This window comes from Triplophysa rosa, linkage group LG4 (genome assembly GCF_024868665.1).
Source record: "Triplophysa rosa linkage group LG4, Trosa_1v2, whole genome shotgun sequence".
Taxonomy (NCBI): domain Eukaryota; kingdom Metazoa; phylum Chordata; class Actinopteri; order Cypriniformes; family Nemacheilidae; genus Triplophysa; species Triplophysa rosa.
Window position 1 is genome coordinate 20,649,908 of NC_079893.1, and position 24,343 is coordinate 20,674,250.

A 24,343-nucleotide genomic window follows, 5' to 3' on the forward strand; every position below is an offset into this window, starting at 1 on the left:
TACGCCAAGGTCATGGGTTTGATCCCAGGGGATTGCACATAGTCAGAAACAAATGTATAGCACAATGCAATGTAAGTCGCTTTGGATAAAATCGTCGTCCAAATGCATACATGTAAATGTAAAATGCGCTTCTTAATACACTTTATAAGCCAGACAACAGATAAAAGTAAAGACTTCAATGGAACTGTTGGAATTCGTTATTGTCTTGCTCCTTGGAATATTTTAAGAAATCATTCAGGATCATTCAAAACCATTTCAATACAAAAAATTTAGAGGTGCACCGATTGACCGGCCAGAGATCGGAATCGGCCAGTTTTTCGTATGATCGGCCCGACCGGTGACCGGCCGGTCAGTCTCACGTCTCGCCGATTCCAAGCCGATCTTCTGTTTCCCGTGATGCGAGTCTCTGCTGACTGACGCGCATCTTTCATGTCCGCTGACTGCACGTTGTGCACACGCATCATGTACTGTACAGACAAAAAGGTGCACTGTAGTTCATCTCTCGCTGCTCCGTCTACATGGGGTATGTATGCTAACAGTGATGCTAAACTCTGACACATGCTAAACTCATGTTGAAGTCGTTCACTCTGTGTAAAACAAACGTAAATTCCATTCAACCTGATTCCTTGTCTTACGTTAAACTGTGGTCATTTCACCTAGGTAAAATGACATTCAACACGACTTCTACTTGTTTTTAAAAATCCAAAATATAAAAAAATAAATAAATCAACCAATATGTGTGATATATATCTAATTGAGTTATTTACTAACACAAAAAAACTGCAAATACATTTACATCTTTAGAGTAGAATTCACTCATAAGATTTTAACTTTTTATTGAAGTTGCAGCAAAAATCAACCCACTTCTTTTAATACTACAGACACAAGATAAAGACAATTTATTTTACATTTCAGAAAAAATGAAATAAAGCAATGTTAGTTTCATAAACGGAAACAGACGAGAATAAAGTTGAATTATTTTATTGTTATCTTAGACTTTTGTGAGATGAGTACAAAAATGAAAAAGGTAAATTAAGTGACATGTTTAGTTATATTTTATTATTTGTACTTCTTTTCAGTAACAGAGTTATTCAATTTAAGAGTTGTTTGGGAAAGAGAAGATTCTGTAATTTAATGCAGCTTGGAGAACTGCATTTAGGGAAATTTGGGGAAATTGTAATGTTCAATCATTTATTCAATGAAAATAAAAAAAATGTGTATTGAAGAAAAGTTAATATGGTTTGGCTTCACTTATAAATAGTAATAAAATCGGAAATCGGAATCGGCAAAGAAAATTGCAATCGGTGCATCTCTAAAAAAATCCTGTCCTGCTGCTGCTGACTACCGTTGATGTTTTTGGAAACATATTAGGAACATACAACTGAAATATTTTTGAAATGATCCTGAATGATTTCTTAAAATATTTGGTGACAGTCAAAAGCTTTTTGTGTATACTGTAGATTAAAGAAATATAGACTGTTTTGTGAACAGTCAAATTTGATCATAATTATATAATATATATATTTTTATCATGTTAATTATAATTTGCATGTTTAGCTAGTAAGGGAGTTAACTAGAGCCTAGTCCACACGTACACGTGTATTTTTATAAATTCCTTCTTTGTTAAAAAAAAAACGTGCGTCCACACGAAAACGCAAAAACACGCTATAAAGCGCTGTCAAAAGCCTTCCAAACCAACAGGTGGCGATATAACCATAAAGCCGTGTTGGCCAATCAGAAGCCTGGAATCTGACGTCAAACAAAGCAGATAGCGGCACGCATTCCACCGTCATACGCCAATTCTCCGGTTTCACTGTCTCCTTCGTTTCTAAAATTCTTCACCCTGGCAGGAGTTTTCAAAAAAGTTTGGTTTCAGTGACCGAGTATTGCGTTTGCATGTGGACGAACGGCCAAACCGCATAGAAAAAACTGCGGTTTTGAAAATACCCGTGTTCGTGTGGACAGGGCCTAGATTATGAAACAAAGTTGGTTTTTTTTACTTTGTATTTATTCAATTTGTGTTTCAACTGATCTCACCTTTCCTTTTCTCCTTTCTTGCATTCTACTTAACTCTAGTCTCTCCTTCTGAGAGTCCAGCCCTGGTTAATGATGAGACATCAGCCGGTAGTAATGAGTCAGTCTCCTCCCAGTCCTCTAACGCCTCTGGAACACCTCCTGAGAAATCTAAGAATCCTCACAGCAACGTTACCATGTCCCTACCAGAGAGCACGGGGTATGTAGCGTTCACCTATTTCCACAACTTATAAATATCCATTTCACATGTGCAATATGTATTAAAAGCTCAGTCGACTTTATTAACTGAAGATACTTTAAAACAATATTCAAAGCTGCCTGCTTATATGCTGCACACTGGGCTGCTTTTCCATTACTGCACAATTAATATGATTATCAAAATCTGCTAATGTAATAATGGAACAATGAAAGATTATTTACAACCGGATCTGCATTTTCATGGGTTTAAATAAAGCTTTTTGTTACAAGACTAAAAGATGTTTGTGCATCAAATTTGCTCTTTTTGTTTTGATCCATTTGTTTTTAAAGCTTTCCTGTGGCTCAGTGGTTAGAGCGCTAGCAACGCCAAGGTAATGGGTTCGATCCCAGGGGATTACACATACGTAGAAACAAATGTATAGTGCAGTGTAAGTCGCTTTGGATAAAAGTGTCTGCCAAATGCATAAATGTAAATGTAAATTCACATTATTTGAATATCGTGACATAAAAGTTTTTCCAAGCAGCAGAGGTTCCAGAAAGTACACACAATTTCTGGATCACTGTCATCTCAGTTGCTTGAAAGTTTGATCAAACGTTGTTTAATGTTGATGATACAATGTTACATAATTTGTAGCAGTTTTTGACTCCCAACACAACTTAAAAAATGATACATGGGTATAATTTAAGTGTACTGTACTCGCATGTACTGGACAGCCGCAGGAAAAATTACAAATGTTTATATTTAAACTGCATTTCTAGATGTATTGTGGCCATTCCAGTCCAGGTTTTTTTTTATTATTTCAACAAAATCAAACCCCAGGAGTGACATAAAGTCATCCAACAGCAATGTTGAAGACACATGCACATTTTGAGGGAAACCGAGGTTATCGAGGCTAAATACATGTACAAATACATACATCGTTTCTCCAGTTTTCATTTTCTACAGATAAATGCAAATAGAAACAATGTTTTTTATTTGGAATTCACCGAAAAGTTCACCGATTAAAACAAAAATAACGATTTTACCTAAACACATACCTATAAATAGTACATTTTTAAATAAAAAAGCTGATTTTGAAATGGTCTCTTAATTTTTTCTGTGGCTGTACGATGTATCGTTCCACATATGTTTAACCAGCGTCCACGCAAAAATATTGACGAAGCCTAAACATTGCACATCCATTTAACTCTACCTTATTAAGGTCCAGTGTGTTGGTGTTTTGCTCTCAGCCCATGAACTAACATAAGCTGACAAGCACAAGCCCGATGTTATTTGCCAGAGGTTTTGCCTGTGGTACCTCAGCTCTTTCATTGTTCTTTAGATGCTGTGTTTTTGTCTGGAGTTCCTCTCTTGAATGCTGATAGGGGATCAAGTATAACGTTTGGTCATGCTGGCAAATATCACCAACACATCTTGCAGTGTCACCTGGACATAAACCTTATGTTTCTGCACATCTGTTCACTGTTTCTCCCTCTACTGTACTCTCAGCCACAGATTTGATTCTTTTTCATTTTGTGAATTATACAGCACTTTATCGCCATGGTTATGCGCTCATTTACTCAAAATGTGACCTCCTATTCCCCAAATCCCCGATCACTAGTTCATTTCCCCACATTCCCTCTTTTACAGTAAAGTTGATCTTTGAGTCACTGCCGCGCTCTCTTTTTGGCCTGCGGTCCTGTGCGCAGACGGCGCTGGTCTTATGTAACCCTCTGCTTCCCTCCCTGCCGTTTCTCACCCTCTGCCATCAGAGGAAGCGGCTCCCCGCACGCCTGTAAATCCTGCCTGCTGTTTGTCCGAGGGACAGGTGGCCGCGGCCGCACTCCGTAAACGCTATTGACACAGAGAGATATTCGGCTTGTTTACTCTTCTAGCGGCCACTGCCGCGCACGGATCTACTCCTGTCCATATATCATGCAGACTTCGCCTGTCTGACTGTAAATATCTCAAGCCCTTGGCCTTGAAGTAGAAGAGCAGAGATCACAGTTATAGTACTGTAGTTGTCTAGTCAAGCCAAATGCTGAATCGTGTTTTGACACTTACTGTAATGAATTTTCACATGCTGAAGGGTGTTGACCGCTTATGTTCTCTGTGTTTTAACGGTCCAGAAATAGAGCGGCATATAGCGGTTAGGTTTCGAATTGCAACCACAGCTCACTCCACCCCTCCCTTTATAAACATTACAGTGGTTCTCACAGGAATAAGATGTCGTCATGTTTTCACTTCTTTGCTGAAGGAGATAACGTATTTATGAAACACGCTGTGTAGAGCAGTTTGTCCGTTTAGGGCTACTGTAGAAACAACATGGCGAATTCCATGCAAGGGACCCGCGGTGTGTATAGATAGAAATAGCTCTTTCTAAGGTAATAAAAACATAACGCTTCATTATGTAAGGTCTTTATACACCTCTGAACACATAGTTATGCATATTATATTGCATTTCTGTCAGTAGATCCTCCAAAAAATTACAATTTGAACCTTTAAAGATAATGCGTTGCCACACAAAATGTTTCTTTAATCCAGTGTCGCAGCTAACATGGTTTTTTAATCATTCATTCTTAAACATTTGATGTCCCTGCAATGTTCAGTTGTGAATAGTTGGTAACATCTTTGGGTGACACATATGTAGAATCTTCAGAATCTTCCACCAAAACAAAAATATGAGAAAGAAATTTTTTTTGTAACAGGTGCATTTTCACTTAAAGAATAGCTGCATTTTCATTACCATTTAAATTGCGCAAATTGAAATTGTGAATTGAAAATATGCCCAATGGAAACACATTTCACCACAAACTTCCATGTATCGCAAAAAAGTCATTTGCGTGTGTTTTTTTCAGGCAATTCGATAAAGGAATATTTCACAAAACGACAATGGAAACAGTTTTTGTTGATCATTCTTTAAAAATGGCACCGTTTTGTTGGGCTTGATTTCTGTTTATACTTCCTCATGGTGGCGGTACGCACCTCAAAAGTTGGTTCGCAACCCACCATAAAACCCAAAGAAGTTTGGCAAGAATGACTTATCGCAAAAAGAAAAAATACATTACAGTTGTACTCAACCAGAATAATCCTTCCGCCGTCTCCGCTGCGGTACTTCTTTGATGTGTGTTTACTCTTGTTTACCGCTGAGTGGCAGTCTATTCACAGATCTTCACTCAGTCAAGTTGACACGTCAAGCTCATTGTCTTACTGCGCCTCACTCAGCCAATGGGCTAGAGTTGAAAGATTCAGGCATAAAAAGATAAACGCTGTCTACAATATCAAAGTTTCAAATTTGTAAATCCACAGGAAAAGTAATTATATATTTATAAATACATAATTTAATTTAACAAGGGTTTACATTTTTTTTTGGTCCATACATTCCATCAATATCTTCAATATATAAATAGTGTAGGGTCAGTTGCTGCTGTTTTCAGTTACTGCTGAAATGTTTTAAAAAACCTTTCTGTATGGGTTGCATACAGAGCTTAATGTTTGTATTCGCTCTGTGTTTTGTGCAAACTGAGAAATACAGCGAGTGAGATCAGTAAAGAGTTTGTGTTTGCTCATATACATTGTGATGCGCGTCATTCATAAAAAATGGCAAAACCCATGATTTGGCTTTATTTCCTTTAAAACCGAATGTGCTCTATAATATCGTTGAATTATCACCATCTATCCCCCATATAGAACAAATACGACTGCAGACACAGCTGCGTTTCTTCTCTGGATTAAGATCATTATAAACATTCACGTACATTGCGGATATGTTGTCAAAAATCTAAAAATGTCTCTGCTAGGCTTTTGTAGAGACTTGGCATAGGCCAAATGGTCGGAATCATTAAAAGAAGAGCCATAAACCCCCTCCACTCTCTTTTGGTCTTTTGATGTTGATATCAAGAAACCAGGACGGAGTCAGACTCCAGTGGGGCCTGGATTTAGGTTGGTTCTTCTCCTGAAAGTGTTGATAACCCCTTTTGTTACTCCGTGGGATATTTACGACTCCTAAGCTTCAAAGCAGAGGTGAGAAGTCTCTCTGTTTTGTCTCACCTGGAACTTAACATTTGAGACTATCCAGAGAAACTCCTCTGAAAAATAGGAACTGGTGTGATTAAACTGTCCTTTTCTATAAATATATCTAAATATCTAGGTTGTTATCTTGCCATTTTAAATAATCTGTAACTGTTAAATAGGCAAATTAATTCAGGCTTTGCTTGTATTCATACTTCCAAATGAATCATGACTTGATGCAATTCAAACCTTAGCATATTTGATATATAAATGTTTGTCTTTACAATTCCTACTTGTTTATATATATTGTGTGACCATAGAACACTTTCTTTTCATTATGTAATAATTTGGAATGGTATTTTGTAAAGTTGCTATGAGGTCATAAAGATGCAAATTAGCTGTTGAGTGGATAAAGAACCTCTTCCCTGCTCAACTCTGATTGGTCGATTCAAACTCAGGTGGGCATGCCCTCTCATGAAGTTAAATATCGAGCCTGCTCTGAAAAGCTTGGCCTTCTGCTCTATACCTGCCCTCATCAGAAACTGGTTCGTGGCGTCTCTTCGGAGACTGCCCTTTTCCCCCCACTGGGGGGGAAGATGGAACAATGGACTTCTGCTGCCACGCACACCTGGCTGAGCCACACGGCTGGTCACGAGGCCCGGAACTTTCCAGCTGGACTGCATTCTGAAACGTTTTGAACAATTCCATCTGTACACGCGCATACGGATATTGGTCCAGCACAGATCTCGCAAGTATCCGATTCTGTATATAGAATAGCTGCGTTAAGTCTGTTCCTCTTTTTTAAAGATGATTTTTATTGGTGTTCAGAAATCGCTGCCATGCTCTCTCTCTCTCTCTCTCTCTCTCTCTCTCTCTCTCTCTCTCTCTCTCTCTCTCTCTCTCTCTCTCTCTCTCTCTCTCTCTCTCTCTCTCTCTCTCTCTCTCTCTCTCTCTCTCTCTCTCTCTCGTCTCACTCTTTCTCTCTCTCTCTCTCTCTCTCTCTCTCTCTCTCGTCTCACTCTTTCTCTCTCCACGTTCCCTAGTGTGTTTGTGTTTCATGTTTCATTGTTTTGTTTGTGTTTATGCGATCGTCATTATGTTTACCATGTAGAGTAGAGTTTAATAAACAACCATGTATATTCACCTGTGAGGGGTTTTCTGTGTTCAGCTCATATACTTGGGCACTTAAACTGTTTGATTTACACTACCTTTGCTCTAAATCCTGTTTGGCAAAGTCACGTTACTTATCGCCATGAGATAATGTAAAGTATATAATATCAGTGATGCATTCGCTGGACGAATACTTCCAGTTGGACTGGAAGTATTGTTATGCTTTATATTACTAATCAGAGACTAAAATATGTATATTTAATAACGATTATTATACATATTTTCCATTGAGCTAAACTAATTCCTTGACTGAAATTGATGTTTTAAATAACTCGTTTCATGGATGTGATCTTGATAGATCTGGTGGAGAACCACATTTGGTGAGCTTAGCTCATCATTATTTTAACATGCAGCTAAAACCGCTACACTTTATTCATAATGTCAGGCTTTTTAACGTTCAGAGACATTTCCCGTTCATGAATTGTATATTGTCATGTAGGGCTGGGCGTTGCGTTTAAAAAAAATGAGCGATAATCGACTTTAAAATCATCGCGATGTCTGATAATATCGGGTGTGTTTGACTTCATGCAAAGTTGCACAGACGATCAATCTGCGGATACGGACCGGGAGGGAATTCGTTCCGGACCCACCGAGTGCCAAACAAACACGCACGCAGGCACACGTGCACACACACACACACACACACACGCAGGCGAACCATGTGCACAAACCAGTGTTGCAGTGACTTCTTTCAACAGGTAAAGCGCGTAGATAAACCATAAAGCTTTTATGCAGTAGAAAAATGTTGCCGGTACAGCCCCGTGAGCATGAGGTTTTGCTTTGTTGACGCAGCTCATCTTTCTCTTGGTCTATTTGTGCAGCGACGGCAGAAAACAGCAGCACGTTCAACTGACCGAAAACAGCGTTTCCAAAATTCTGTCACTGTTACTGACTGCCTGGGCATATGAACATTAACGTTCACGCTAAAGCCTACATCGCATGATAATGTTATAACGCGTATTTTCCATTATAATCAGTTATCGTCTGGTGTCTGTCTGTTGTAATCGACATCAGGGTATTTGCGAGACATCGGCGATATACGATAACATCATCACATCGCCCAGCCCTGTGAAAGTGTGGTCTGCCAAAACTGTTAATATCAAAACATTTTCATCATATCAAAATTAAACTATTGACCCAGTTTTCTAAATGAAAGCATGTTGTGAAATATATGCCATGGCATTAAACAGGACGTTATGAGATCGGTGGATAAGTAAAAACTTTTGCAGCACTCGGAAAGTTAAATGTCACGAGTAAGTGTAAAATATGTTATTTGTGTTATTTAGGGATGTATCGGTAAAGGATTTTTCCACCGATTAATAAACTTAGTATATTTGAATGTTTGTCAATGACATTCAGCATTGAGCTTATTAGGGCTGCACGATATATCGAAAAATCATCGTTATCTCGATAATAGTATATGCGATATCCATATCGCAGAGAGTTGCGATAAATTAAATTTGTTTCATGTGTCAATCATTTGTGTGTTGCATGCTTAGATTGTCCAAATTGGACCAATCAGAAGGGGCATTACTATCTTTATACCCGCCAAGTAGGTGCTATTATACTATTGGCTAGATCGCGGGCCCAAAGGTGAACCTAGCGGCTCAAAGCAGAGAGCGGAAAATAAATATGGCAGGAATAGAGACGAGCGAGGAAAATGACAGCAACGAACTTGTGCCTAAAAAGAACGGTACGTTACGTCTGAAATATGGTAATATTTTGCAGGGCTCGACATTAACACTTGTCCGGGAGAAGTGAATGTTTTGTATTGGCAAGTGAGAGAGAATTTTACTTGCCCGACCGGACAAGTAACTTGAAAAAAAGAACAGTGCGACATATGTGTAGAATAATAAGAATATGTGCATTAGACAGAGCCGCGTGTTTGTCGTGGTTGTGCTTGATTGTGTGTGACAATAATCAATGGCGCACCGCACTGAGTCCATGCAGATGCGGAATCCTGTTATTTAAATGTCATCTGGCTGTTCTGGGTGTCTGAGTGAATTATGTGCACAGTTTAACATACAACACGAGTGATGGTCGAGGATTTATCTGCGCTGCACTGTATGAGGACATGAACTTCATCTCCAGAGTTGCTCTGAGAGTTTATTTTACGAGCGTTTTAGTGTTTGAGTGAAGCTATCTGCAAACAAGCGTCTTCCCAAAGACCCGTCAAAATAAAAGTCTCGTTAAATTGAACACTCAAACAAAAAATACTGTAGTGTACTATTGAAAATTGTAGTGCCCTTGTAGTAAATTGATAAACACTGTATACTATAGTAAAGTTCAAAAACAATATAGTAGGAATTTTACTGCAGTTTACTATAGTAAATACTATAGTATACTACAGTAATTTATGTGGACAAATATACCACTATTGTATAGTAAAAAAGGAAAAACACAGAATTTAGAAATATTAAAACAAATTTAGGTAAACTAAAAATGATATGGCCCTAATTTATCTATCTGTATGTAACATTAATGTCTTTTGTCAGTTACATCAGAAGAATATATATTACCTGTTTATTTCAGTATGATAATTACATGTATATAAATAATTTAAAAAAAGCATTTCTCTAGGAAATGTTATATCGCAAGAAATATCGTTATCGCAATATTCAACAACAAAATTGCATATCGCATATTTTCTCAATATCGTGCAGCCCTAGAGCTTATTGTGATCTTTAACTTTAGATCTTTCCTTTTATTTGAACAAAAAGAATGCTCAAAATGTTTTCTCATTTGTGACCCCGCCTGTGATTTTCTGGCTAAAGTCACACTATGTATTCATGAGATTTAAGGCATCGACTCTTATATCATTAGTTTCAGAAACTACTTTTTTAACATTAGAAAGTTAAAACGGATCATAATATTAAATCGCACCAGCAAAAATCAGGTCAGTGCGGTGTGAGGCAAGAGACTTGCAGCTTTAGCCGGGTTCTTCTTTCTGTGCGAATATTTTTCGTATCATCAGCCAAAATATCAGAAACGGCTTATTTGTTTTGTAGCTCAACTGTAGGCGCATAACATCTTTTAATGGAAGTGCTGTCATTTCGCAATCTTTTTTATTAAAGATGGGGTGACACATGCCGTTTCTGACAATCTCATATTAATCTTGAGTACCTATTAGACATGTGCCCGGTTAACCGCGGTTACCACCAAATCATGCTGAAACCGAGCTGGCTGCGATAATGCAAGGTATTGTTTATTTTATTGATGCGTAGATTGTCCGTGAAGCACGGCTCTGGGATCAGTAGAAGTGCTGCTCGATCTAAAAGCAGTGCGAGTTTGAGTCGTTTATAATGTGCATTTGAAAAAGCAACACCCATCAAATATGATCATTATAAATATACTTTATTATCATAAAAATACCTGATGAGACTTGAGGTTTTTATTGAGGTGATAAAAACATGTCCTTAGGCATTTCCTACTACTACGTGTGTTATGGTCTTCTTCTGCAGTGCGTATTTGGAGTTTCTGCACGAGAGCGCCCTCTGGCTTTCGGATGCAGCAGCATTTTACCGTACTTCACTCACAAGTTGTGCATAAATCACGTGTTATATATATCATATCGGGCATATGTCTAGTACCTATACAGTAGTATTGCATACGTCGTATATTTGAAGAGTATTTAGTTTGATCAAATTTACAAAAGAGAGATACAGCTGTACGATTATTTCCAGAAAAAGACGAGCTGCTGGAGGCAGGCAGGGGGGACGGAACTACAGCACGAGCACACAATACATCATCGCAGATTGCCAACAAAACACAGACAAATGACTTAGTTTGACTTACCGCATGCAGTTCATGTCTATCCGTTTCAAACGATCTCCAAATCCAGCGTTATATCCACCGTTTATATAACATCCATCACTGAAATGCCGTGAACAAACAAACACACCTCTCCCTATCACACGAGTAACGAGCTGCAGTTGCAGGCCCGCAGTGCAGCCAATCTTGATAAGCGGGTCTTCCTATGCTCGTCGGTTGGAAATGGGGGCGGGCTCTTTCTTTCTTTCGCCTTGCCGTGCTTTTCCGGGAGAATTGCCCAATAAAAGGAATAGGATCCGTGTTACGAAACAGAGATCCAGACTTACAAAGTTATAAAGTATAAAGTTACGAAACAAGTTGGAGTGCTGGGGGAGTGTATCAAGCTCAGAAATACTACGTCATACGTCCAAATCATTTTTAACAAGTTGACCATGTTAAGCATGAGAAGCCAGCAGGTTTTAAAGTGTATAGAAGTCAGAATGCATGAAATAGCATGTTACCCCATCTTTAACATTTAGAACATATTGCATAAGCGCAAATCTGGAAACCAAGCTAATGACACTGACAAATTGTGTTATAGACTAAATGAAAAATAAAGCAAAATATAATTTAAAGTCACTATGAAATCAAAACTAACAATTTGTCGCCTTAGAATTATAAGATTCTATCTGACTAATTTTTCAAAATTGAGTTATTCACATATTCTTATTTACATTATATGATATTTTTTTCTTTACGTTGTGTACATTTTAGGACTTTATTAGAAAACAAAAAGTTGCAAAGTCAAATAAAATGCAAAAGCTTCTGACATCTCTTCTCTGCATAACATATGTCTCTCTGCCTTGAAGTGGGACAATACTGATTGTCCAATGACCAGGCCTCCAACTTCCAACAATCGAATCAATACCCAAAGTAATCCTGCTACAATTTTCATTCCAGAAGTCATTATACTCAGATATACGTCATAATAGTGGGGAAAACAGTCTCAGTTTCACGCCAATTTTAATTGCCAGTAAGGACTGTATACAGTACTACAGAAAGTAAATGAATGTGCTTAGGCAGGTGTGACTATAGTATATTGTGATTTTGATGTTAAATGGTCATTTAAATGGACGTTGTTGAATTACAAACATTCAACTCAACCTCCCGACCGTCCGAATTGATGCCTGGTCTTTACATAAATAGTTGAAGTAATTGAACTAGAAGGATAATAAGGAGCTGAATTGGCTTGATGAACAGCCCGTGTTTAGTTTAGGATTGTTTATGATTCTCTGCTAAATACAAATCCTATTTCAGGATCCGAAAAGATGTACTGTAACATGCAATTCCATCCAGCTCGATAGGAAAGCAATTTTTCTCGGTTTGGCTTGCTGGTAATTGTAAAACCATTTTGGGGAAATCATTTTCCTGAGGATCTGCTGGTTGCCAGGGCAACCCTATTTTCAATGTATGTTAGCTTTTCTTGAGAGTTTGACGACTCCGTTCAACACTGTTAACTTTTTTATAATTTCTGGAGCGATACTTGTCACCCTAGTGACACAGCGTATACAGCAGGCCTATATCTGTTCACCGTGACACATCTGCATAACCATGTGTAAGAAGAACATCAAGCGTATGGTGTGAAGAGTGAGGTTAATGAGTATATCTGCTGCACTGCAGCTCTGCTGGAGTCTCATGCTGATGTGCAGCAGCTGCAGACTCACAAACCCACTGCAGAGTCATAAATCACTGCATCTCTCCATACATATACTGTATATATGAAGAGTTTGGTTCCAAAATGAGATAACTCCGTTTTAAAAAAAATCTAAAATTATGTTGTTTTTTTGTTATTATGGCTTAAATCAAAACAAACCAACTGCAGTTTGATTGATATTACTTGGAATGCACAATAAAGAAAACATGATTTTTGAAAATTTCTTCTCTCTTTTTGGAACCAAACTCTTCATATGTATGTACTGTATATATAGTATATACGCACATACATTCATTTCTCTCACTCCCCTCCCCTCTCTGTCTGTCTATCTCCTGTTGGACCACACTTCTCCTCATTTGCCCTTGTTGCAGCTCCACTCAGAGTCCTTCACTGCCCTTACCTTCAGCACAAACACACTGTGATACTGTATATGCATTGATAAAACAGAATTCTGGCCTCTTTCATGTTCACTTAAACCCGCTGTCTACTTTTGCTAAGAGCCCATTTGCGTCATTTGCTCTTTTCAGGTACATCTGATTTTAAGGGATGCTCTCTCTCTCTCTCTCTCTCTCTCTCTCTCTCTCTCTCTCTCTCTCGTCTTCCTCCTCTCTCTTCTCTCTCTCCTCTCTCTCTTCTCTCTCTCCTCTCTCTCTCTCTCTCTCTCTCTCTCTCTCTCTCTCTCTCTCTCTCTCTCTCTCTCTCTCTCTGCAAGAGCAACGTAAGCTAGAGCAACGAATAATGATGAAGCAGTTTGTGTGTGAGGAATGGTGCAGAAACTCTCTGTCTGTCTGTCAGTTTGAGTTTACTGTGTGTGTGTGTGTGTGTGTGTGTATTTTTTTACTTTTTGCCTCTTTTTAGTTTTTATTCCTTCTTTTGCTCAGTAGGGCCAGCATTCAAACACTTTGTGTAGCCTACATTGCATTGAATTACCAGCACATGCTAACGTAAAATCTATCAATCCCAGAGTTCTTTTGTTCCTGCCCATAATTACACAGTACATTTTAGAAAACAATAAGCTTTTTAAGCACCGATCGTAGTGCTTTTTTGATCAAACTCCTTACTGACAGAATTTACGGAATCAACAGATGACAGAAATGTTGTCACTTTTTTCCACAGGTTATGCGCTGCCACAGCATCATGGATGAATTCCGACTCCCCTGCGACGCACACACCGATGAACCTTGAAACGGGGGGAACGGAAAAGAGTAAACCCGCGGAAAGGTATGAACGTAAACACAGTTTAAGAAAAAAACAGAATTTTTGGCACCCCAAAGCATATCCACTGTACACTCATCCACACCTCATTTCTCATAGCATGTCATTAATTTGTTCCAATTCACGCCGATTTAAGTGTAAGGCTTGACCGGTTCTCTCTTTCTCGCTCTCACACAAGGACTCTCACTGTCTCATTGATTCTTTCACTCATGCTTAAAGTCTCACTTAAGCTCTCAGCCTCGGGCTATTAACTCAATCACACATGCATTCACTCACTCTTCATCTGTCATTGTTTAGCCTCCGACTCCACACTCACCAGCCTTCTCTTTCCTCCTACACAATGCTCGCTCTTGATTTCTCTCTCTCCGTCATCTCTGCTTTCTCAGCTCTATTTCTGACACTACACGCTCACCTGCACACACACACACACACACACACTTTTTGTCTCACACTTTCAAGACAGAGACCACTGCTGTGAGCTATAGTTTAGATCGGGACAAAAATGAAGTGAGTGATGAGAATCTTTCATTTGAAATTAATCTCATCTGTTGAAAAGCTGTTGGCAAAATGTGGTGACCTTTGAGAATGACGTCTTTACTCTAACTTTTCATTATTAGCGCAGTCAACTTTCTTGTTCGAGTTGTGTATTGAGTTTGGGATATGTGTTGTTGTTCTGAGGTAATGTTCTTAAAGCATTTATCAGACTGCCAGGTGTTGAATTGGGTTGAAGTCCTAATCAGTGATTCTCGCGCTGCTAACGTGGTGTTCTCGCACTGCTGAGTCTACAACACCGTGGCAAAATATTTGACGTTTTACCCGAGCTGTGTGCTTGCAATCTGAATTGAGTGTGATGAGATTAAACCTTCAAAATAACACCAAAAAACGTTTCTATTGCGCTGTCTGTGCTGGCTGTATTACAAAAGTAAACATACAACGTGATTAGTATAGTCTGATTTACACACAAATTATTCCTGTTAGATTTGTTTGTAAGAACCTGTGAATCATTTACTAAATGAAATCACTAGATCCATCTGAACAGTTACTGAATTAAAGCTATACAGTAGTTCACCCAAAACTGAAAATCCCGTCATCATTTCCTCACACTCACATCATTTCAAACCCTGTATGACTTTCTTCCTTCTTCAGAACACAAAAGAAGATATTTTAAAGAATGTTGGTAACCGAACAACGGCGGTACCCATTGATACATTGATACCCATTGATACCAACTGTTGTTCGGTTACCAACATTCTTCAAAATATCTTCTTTTGTGTTCTGCAGAAGAAAGAGTGACAAGAGGGTGAGGAAATGATGACAGATTTTTCAGTTTTGGGTGAACTATCACTTTAAAGTCCGGGTAAAGAGAATTCTGAGAATTGTTTCTAAACACATTATAGATGTTAGAAATGTATTGCTGAAACACATTACAAAGACTCATAAGTATGTAGGACTGAATTGTGGAGTTAAACCGTTAAACAGTTTTTCACCAATTCTCCGTTCAGGAGTTTTGGGGCGGGGCTAAAACGGTGGATCGATGATGCAATTGAGTGTCCGAGCATGCATGGCCCCTCCCCTATCACTGTGTGCCTAGCATCAGGCATCTGCTCAATCACAAGCTCAGGGTTGCCAGCTCACGCACACGCTTTCAGGCTCTCTCACGCTCTCACTCTGCCCAACTAAACAAATCTCACGACAAATAACACGCAAATGGTTATGCAGACGCGAATGGACGGAGGGGAACAATGCGAACGGAAGCAGGATCACTACGCGTGATCGCGACGTGCTTCAGTGATTATCTATTGATGAATATCGCACGCATTGACTCACTAAGTAAAACTAAGAAAGTACAATATTTTTACAGTAATGTAATTGAATATTAAAGGTTCAACATGTAGTGGAGTGAAATGTTTGTTATATGCTTTATAATGTGGTAAGTAAAGTTTTTCCAAAGTAAAAACACTCATAAAGTTCGAATACTTGACAATATACTTGAGTAGACTAAAAATACTTAGGTCAGAGGTTAAGTATTTTTAAGTATTACTTAAGGTTCTTGAAATTTATATGTAATTATCAATAAAATTAAATAATGCGTTCAAATAATGGATACAAACAAATATTACTTTTTATACTTGTAGTTACTGTAGGACTAGCCAGAGGTGGTTTGAGCCATGTGGAGTGACTTTTGGCTTGTTTTTTACATTGCTAAACTATGTATTTATGTTCTTTTTATTAGAATATTTCCTGCATATTCTGAGTTTCAATTTTAAATAATAGACATGGTAGTATATGCCCGAATGCTCCCCTTGTTATGCTTGCTTGCGAAGTAGAACTACAGTATATTTGCTTTTTGACTCTTTATCGTCCTTCCCTACCTCATCCAAAACTCATCTCTTGGATTTTCACAGACAGATGTTAATCACGCAGACCGCTTCCGTCGATAACTTCTAAATCCTAATCCCCACCCTTCGAATAGCGAGAGGCCCGCTAACTGATTGCCTCCATTTTTCAGTGTCACCTTCATGAAAGCAAAGGCTGTGTACCCCTGCGAGGCTGAACACGATTCCGAACTCTCTTTCCAGGTCGGCGCAATCTTCCACGACGGTAAGTGTTAACGTTATCGCTGGCAAGGCCGCTCACCCGAATCTGCAGACATATTGGATTTGCCAGGTTCGACCAGCACACAAAAAAATCTGATCCTATATCAGCTCGGGCGGAGAGAGAGAAGAGGGAAAATGGGGAAGGGGTGTAACGTCTCCTTTAATCAATCCACAAAGACAAGACAGCGCTGTAATCACACGTGTAGGAAACGGGGGCCTTTACCGCTATCACAGCCCTTGTTTTCTTAAGCCGCTATCTCAAGTTCAGCTAAAGCTTTACATAAAGACTTTCTGGATTTGAAGAACAAGCAAGATTACTTTGAGCTAAATAAATAGAATTTTGTTCTTTCAAATTTATTTTATTTCAAATTATTTTGTATAATGGCATGCCAACGTGCATTCCAGATTGCAAAAATACAATACAATACAATTTGAACGTTGTCCAAAGGGGAGAAAAGTAAAAATAAGAAAATAATTAATTTAAATAAATAAACAATAGAAAACAAACAAGTGAAAACAAACAAACAAATAGTTTAAATAAGACCCATAATCTAAGAAAGCTACATTTCCTCCATGTTGTAAGGGATAATCCACGGCTAGCCGTGCATTAAAGGACGTGGAGGCAAAGAAGTGCATTATAATCCTTTAATGCACGGCTAGCCATGGATTATCCCTTCTTATACCATGATTATTTGCCAAGTTAAAGCTTTTATTGATGTTTACAGTGTCATTTTAGATCAAACAGGTGAAAATGACGGTTATTTTGTCAGTTAATTTGAAATGTAATCAAACTGACTGGAGCCAATCAGAATCCAGTATTCAAACAGACCATGGTATAAGCTTGTTTCAAAAAATTGCAATTTACGTTTACATTCTTTGTTTTTGCTTCAGTTTTTATTCCATTAGCATAACATGAATATATTGATAATTAAATTGGTAACATTCTCCTTTATCATTTAGCAGGCTGTTCTAATGAATTCAATTTATTGAAATGATCAACTTTCCTCTATCTTTCTGCATTTTGCATGTAACCTGGATGAGCATTCTCTATCCATTCAGGCTTCTGAATATAACAGATCGATGAATCATTATTTTCATGACTTTTTTATACAGTGTGCCGTTCTGTTTGGACATCATCAGTATGCAAGGATAATTAACATTCACAGATAATAATTAGAATTTCTCACAGAAAAAATGTCATCTTTTCTGAGAATTTGTCATACATGATCTTTTTAACAGAGATGATCTTTTTCTTAAGTAACTGCTGTTTTCGAAAGGTTTTATGTTTCCTTTTAGACAGCCATCGTTTCTAAAGATTATCATAACATGTTTGCAACATGCAAAACAAGTTTGCCATCATAAAAAGGAATTACTTTCACATACTTTGGGTACACTCTAGGGTATATATAACCCTAGAATGTTGTACTTCAAACTTGATATTTGCTTAAAAAACAACATTCTCAATATTTTTTATTTTGACATGCAATGTGACAGAGGGGCGGCCGTAAAAGTTTTACCTGTGTGTCCGTGCTTCTGCTCTGCAGTGACTCTCTCCAGGGAGCCTGGATGGCTGGAGGGCGTGCTGGAGGGAAAGCGAGGACTCATCCCTGAAAACTATGTGGAGATACTGTATCTCTGAGAAGAAAAATCCCCACACTTCACTTTATATACATGGTATCCATGGTCTCGGTGGCTCTTTCACAATCGCACTGCACATCACTTCTCCAGCTCTCTCTGCGCTAAACAATTTGAGAAGGGTATATGTATACTGAATCTAAAACACAGATGTTGCCATCACAGGTTTAAATTCAAGCTCAGATTTGTTATATACATACAAAGAGACTGCACTTTAGTCCCCTTGAGGTTATTTAGAGCTTAGAAATGTAAATATAGTTCTATGTTGTTTGCGCTGTCCACTTTTGAATTGCATGAGTAGTTTGGGTTGATACATGAGTATCGTTTTTATTTAATATTATCATGTTGCAACACATATGGGTGCATAATTATGTGTCTCAAAATTATCACATAATAATCATTTTTCTTGGTTTGTTGAAACAGATGAGCGGCAATATTAGTAGCTACAGTACCAGTTCTTGATATTGGCTAGTTGAAAAGAATACGCGATTGCTTCGAGTTAATGATGCTGATGTGGTGCCTTCATTTTGCATGGGACGTGTGATGCTGTTCAAATGTTTATCTTGTTTTATATTCTGTACATAAGCTTTAATGTTTTTAAAAACACATGTAACAGTGACATCAAATATGGCTAAGTCTTACATCTGTGTAAAATGATTTTCCAAAAACGTAAAAGCCTTGTGTTTTGGGTTCTCCAAAGTGGTTCAATGTGTAAAGTTACATTGCGCTTTTTGCAAAGACCTTCACTGCTGGTGTTTAATCAGATCACTTTTATTTTTCTAAGAGCCCTTGTTCCTGAGGTTCATATTTGTGACCGAGTGGTGATTTAAGACAACTGAAAAGGTCTTGGCGTCAATATCATTTCTGTGATGTTTGAACGTCTGTTGATCAATGTTAAATAAATAAAGTGGTTATTCTTATAACTTTCTTTTTATTTCTGTTGATATGCCAAACTAAGTGTCTAACTATAAGGGAAGCCATATGCTCTATGACCTGGGGAATAAAACATCTCTTTTTTGATTGAAGTCATATGGCACGGGAATCGTTTGGCATGGGAAAATGCAAATAAAATGTCTTTCACCTTAATTTAATGAGACAATTTCTTGTCTTCTGTCAAGTTCAGAATTTTCTCACTGTGTAGTTCTCAGTCTGCGAGCAATCGCGAGAAACTTGCGGTCGCAACCACTTTGTTGTGTGCAAATGAAGTGAAATTTGTGATGATTGCATTGCACCTCAAAGTTTATTGGCTCATTCTCTCTCCCACACACACTGCTGGGCCCGGAGCTGCTCTGCAGCGTTCACATTTAAACCTCTTCCCTTTTAAGTGGATTAAATCCTCATTTCCTACCACATTTGGACTGCCTCATACTGTATATCGGACTTGAAATGCATTCTGTCCCTTAAACCACTTGCATCAAAGACCAGACTGTATTTATTTAAGCTGTGGTGTAGTGGTCAGGTGTGGTGCAAGCGATCTGGATTGTGTCATTTCCTGTTCCTGTTTCCCTTCTTTAGCCCAGTACTGTATAAGCACACATGTTATGAACACATTTCCTGCAACCACTGTAGGAGATCATGTAGCTCAATTGGTAGAGCGTTGTGTTAGTGACACAAATGTCATGGGTTTGATCCCAGAATGTAAAAAAAAAAAGTCGCTTTGGATTTGGAAGAGTCTGCCAAATGTGTAAATGTACCATAAAACAAGTGGAACAGGATAGCAAGCGACTTCAAGGGGTCATATGGCACGAATACGTGTTTTTCTGTGTCTTTGGTGTGTTATAAGTTGCCCATACATGTATTAGACACGTAAAATTGCACAAATTAAAGTGTCGGAACAAAAGATGCATTCTATCTAAATGCGAATGCTCACCTGCCTGAAACACCTCGTGTAACCACACCCCCACGCGTCCGAAATTTCCGCACATTAAAAAATAAATACGACCTCACGTTGTGTCGATCACATTTACACACTGCCTCCGATATTTTCGTCCGTCATAAAAACATTCGGACCGGGTTCGATTTTCTGCGTTTTTCGCATCCGTAGCCAGCATTTTGGGTGGCTTTTTTTAACAATTCAGAGACACCATTCAAAGGAGAGCCAAATACGAAAAAAACGCATACGAAAATTTCGGACTGTATGTGCAAAGAAATTAAGACCGGCCAAATGTATACGCAAGTAAGGTGGGCGTACCTGTCAGTACGATTGCTTTGGAACCTGATGTTCCAAATATGGTAAGAGGCGTCACATTTCCATCACACGCTTGCAGTGTTCGACCAATCACTACGCACTGGTTAACTAGCCAATCATAGTACACCTCGCTTTTCAGAGCGATGAGCTTTGTAAAATATATGCGCGTTTCAGAGAGGCGGGGAAAAGAGGAGATACAAACAAGCACGGTATGTGGAAATACAGCGTTTTTGAACCTTAAATCGTGTATACACATTGCGTTACATCTAAAACAAATGATAATATTCGTTTTAGCCGTGTCATATGACCCCTTTAAAGGAACAGTTCACCCAAAAATTCTGTCATCATTTACTCACCCTCAAGTTGTTCCAAATCTGTTTGGTTGAACACAGAGAAAGATATTTGGAAGAATGCTTCTAACCAAACAATTCTTGGCCACCATTGACTTCCATAGTAGCCAAAATTGCATTATAAATTTCTTTGTTCTGTTGAGCACAAAAGAAGATATATTGAAGAATGTAGGACAGCGAACAGTTCTGGGGCACTTTTGACTACCATTGTCATTTTTCCTACTATGGTAGTCAATAGTGGCCATGAACTGTTTGCTAAGTCATTACATTATGATGAAAGCTTACAAAAGTATGCACTTCTTGCACCAACGAGTCACTTACAATAATACCAAGGAACCCATGAATAATAAGAAATGGGGTACATTTAGATTTTCTGCTGACTTTAAGTGCAGAAAAAGCCCCTGTCTAATTAGCTTAGAAATCACCTCCTGACTCCGGTGTGCATGCGCTTGTGTACTGTATGTGTTACCACACTTCATTGCACTGTACACATCATTAGCGCGCAAATGTCTTTCAGACTGCTGTGAGACGTGTGTCTCTGAATACATGTGTGCGAGCGCCTTGTATTACATAACTATCATGACATGGTGGAGTCACAGACACCCAGTATCCAATAGAGCAGATGATGGGACGAGACTCGGGAGAGTGCTAAAAATAGACCACGTGTCAAAAAGAACGGGGTAATTACATAATCAAATGAGCTAATGAGATGGGCAAAACTTACCCTCTTGTTTGCTCTTTTGATCCCCTAATGTGTTTGCCATTCACGTCTGTGTCCTTTGATTCCGTGAACCCCATGTTTTATTTTTTTGAATGGTCATGAATTAAGACTGAAGTAGTGTTTGTGCTGAGACATTTCTTTTGTTTGTCTTGATGTCTGAGAGCCCTTCAGCAAGTCTGTGAGAGACAGGCTCGACCTGATTTTGCCAAGTGGTTGATGTCCTCAGGACAACATATTTTGTTGACCTAAGGACAACATTTTTGTAAATAAAACCTAAACCCTAACCATAACTTACCCCTAAAATCAGAGGGAAATGATAAGTGAAAAACAATGGTCTAGAAGCACCTAATCCTGGTTGGAAGATTAAACTTAAAATAAACTGTAAACTTATTTCTGAAATCTGATTGGTTGATTTAAATGTTGTCCTAAGGATATCAACCACTTGGCAAAAACAGAAGAGCCGAGAGAGAGAAAGGAGAGTGAGAGAGCGCAATGCAGCACTGCATTCGATCGCCCAGATACAGTATGCTGTTGTGTACTTTGCTATTATCCGCCAGACTCCAAATGTTTTCGTTTCGTTTTCTCTTGAGTGTTTCGCTCGCGGCCAGCAGCTCTTTTTGTTGTCTGCAGCCTTCTGCTCGGAGAGATTCTGTACCTCTGTAAATCCCCAAACCTGATTATATCGTCTCCACTTTTTAGTGCTATGTGGTAAAGGCACAAGACTTCCCACTTCATGGTTAAGTGGAAGCATTGCAGTTTCCTGCCCTCGCCCTGGAATCTGTGAAGCAAAGGAAAAGAATCATTTTTTCGTATCTCGGAGGAATGGCACCGCGAGAAGGTGCGACTTCCAGCAAAACAAAACAGGAAAGGAATGAAGAAAGAGAGAAATGTCTGCGGGCAGAAAATCTGGGGCACAGAAGCCGCCATGTGTGAAGCCACAGCACTGAAATCTGCCTGATCCAATAGATTCGGTTTATCTGGCAGGACTACACAGCTTGCGCTATTGGCAATCTGGGAGAGATTTGGAGTGGGCTGCGGATTTGCGCAAAAGAGCAAAAGTAATACCGTCTACTCTCACAGTCTGGCAAGCAGGCACAATTTATTAGATTGGGCCTGTAACAAGGTTAATGGCGAATTTTCTCTCTGGGGGAGTGGAGGTGTTACATTGTTAATGCTTGTGCTCCCTGTCGGAAGATCTCGCTCTGTAGTGCTGTTTTCTGAAGGGCTTTCCATCGCTGCTCCAACAGGAGATGATGCCGTGTGAAACTTTCTCATTTATTATTACTGCTGTAACAACTTAGTCCCTCATGTTCTGGCCAATAAACTTTACTAAAACTATATAAAATGATCATTTTCCATCTTTCCGGTTTTAATTCGGCATATGCTCTGTGCATGTTTTCCAGTGGATTTTGCCACACACTGTATCCATGTATTTTAGTTTTCCTTCACACTGCAGCTGTGTCTTTCCACTCGCATGCCACCCACCAGGATGTCTATAGCATCCCCACGACTTATTCCATCCTGTCATCCTAGTGTCATTCACTGCGGTTCACCCCTAAATCTTTACCACATCTTAAAGGGATAGTTCACCGAAAAATACAATCTGTCATGAATTCGTCACTCTCTAGTTGATCCAAACCTGTATACATTTCTTTGTTTGGTTGAAAACAGAGAAAGATATTTGGATGAATGCTTGTAACCAAACAGTTCTTGGATCCCATTGACTACCATAGTAGGAAAAATGACAATGGTAGTCGAAAGTGCCCCAGAACTGTTTGCTTTCCTACATTCTTCAAAATATCTTCTTTTGTGCTCAGCAGAACAAAGAAATGTATAAAGCACTTTTCTTACTATGGTAGTCAATGGTGGCCAAGAACTTTTTGGTTTCAAGCATTCTTTCAAATATATTTCTCTGTGTTCATCAAAACAAACAATTTTATACAGATTTGGAACAACTCGAAGGTGAGTAAATGATTTTTGGATGATCTATCCCTTTAAAATGAATTTTGGTAAATCATTCCAAAATGGCTCTTCTATTTATAATGCTTTCTGTGCACCTTGTCACGAAAGACCTGCCGATACAATAATATTGTGATCTTTTGTTTCTGTGGTTGTTTTATTAAGCGGTGATGCACAGTATTGTACTTTTTAAATGTTTCCTTTGGATCTGCATTAGAATACAGTGTGTGGTTGTTATATTCTTAGATTGTTTGTGTTTGGATTGTGCTTAAATCCGTTGAGTGCGACTTGACCTACAGTATTTCTATTCTTGTGAAAAAATGTAACAAAAAAGATTAATTTGTTATATATAAATTATTGACCAGAGAACATTAATACATTACTTTGGCATACCATATTGCAATACAGAAATATCGATTACACGTTACAATAAGATTTGTAAGCATTAGTAAATGCATTAACTAACATGAACAAAAAATGTGCAATATATGTGTTAATCTTGCAATTAATAATGCTTGTTCATTGCGCATTAACTATTGATAACAGATATTACTTCTGATTTAAAAAATGTATTAGTAAATGATAAAATGAACTAAGATTAATAATGGCTAGAAGTAGGTCATTGTAGGTTCATGTTAGCTAATGCAGTATCTAAGTGTTAAGAAAGTGTTACCAAAGTATTCATAAAGATGCGTTCACCAGCGCACAACCCATACATTTTGTAAAATTTTGGTTAACACAATTTTGTTTACACCAGCATAAACACCAATCTGAACACCAGTTCTTAAAACTTGTCTTTAGTGATGAAATAAAAACGCATT

At 38.4% G+C, this 24,343-nt stretch overlaps 1 protein-coding gene across 2 annotated transcripts in view; it reads left to right on the forward strand.

Moving 5' to 3' along the window:
- The window catches only part of arhgap10 (Rho GTPase activating protein 10), a 97,190-nt gene extending 77,786 nt beyond the window's left edge, over positions 1–19,404 (forward strand). For both annotated transcript variants that reach the window (XM_057330583.1, XM_057330584.1), the window contains exons 20-23: positions 2,077–2,233; positions 13,974–14,078; positions 16,582–16,673; positions 18,214–19,404. In XM_057330583.1, the coding sequence (XP_057186566.1) occupies positions 2,077–2,233; positions 13,974–14,078; positions 16,582–16,673; positions 18,214–18,308 (449 nt within the window). In that variant the 3' untranslated portion in view covers positions 18,309–19,404. The remainder of the gene's footprint in view (positions 1–2,076; positions 2,234–13,973; positions 14,079–16,581; positions 16,674–18,213) is intronic.
- Positions 19,405–24,343: the final 4,939 nt, after the last annotated feature.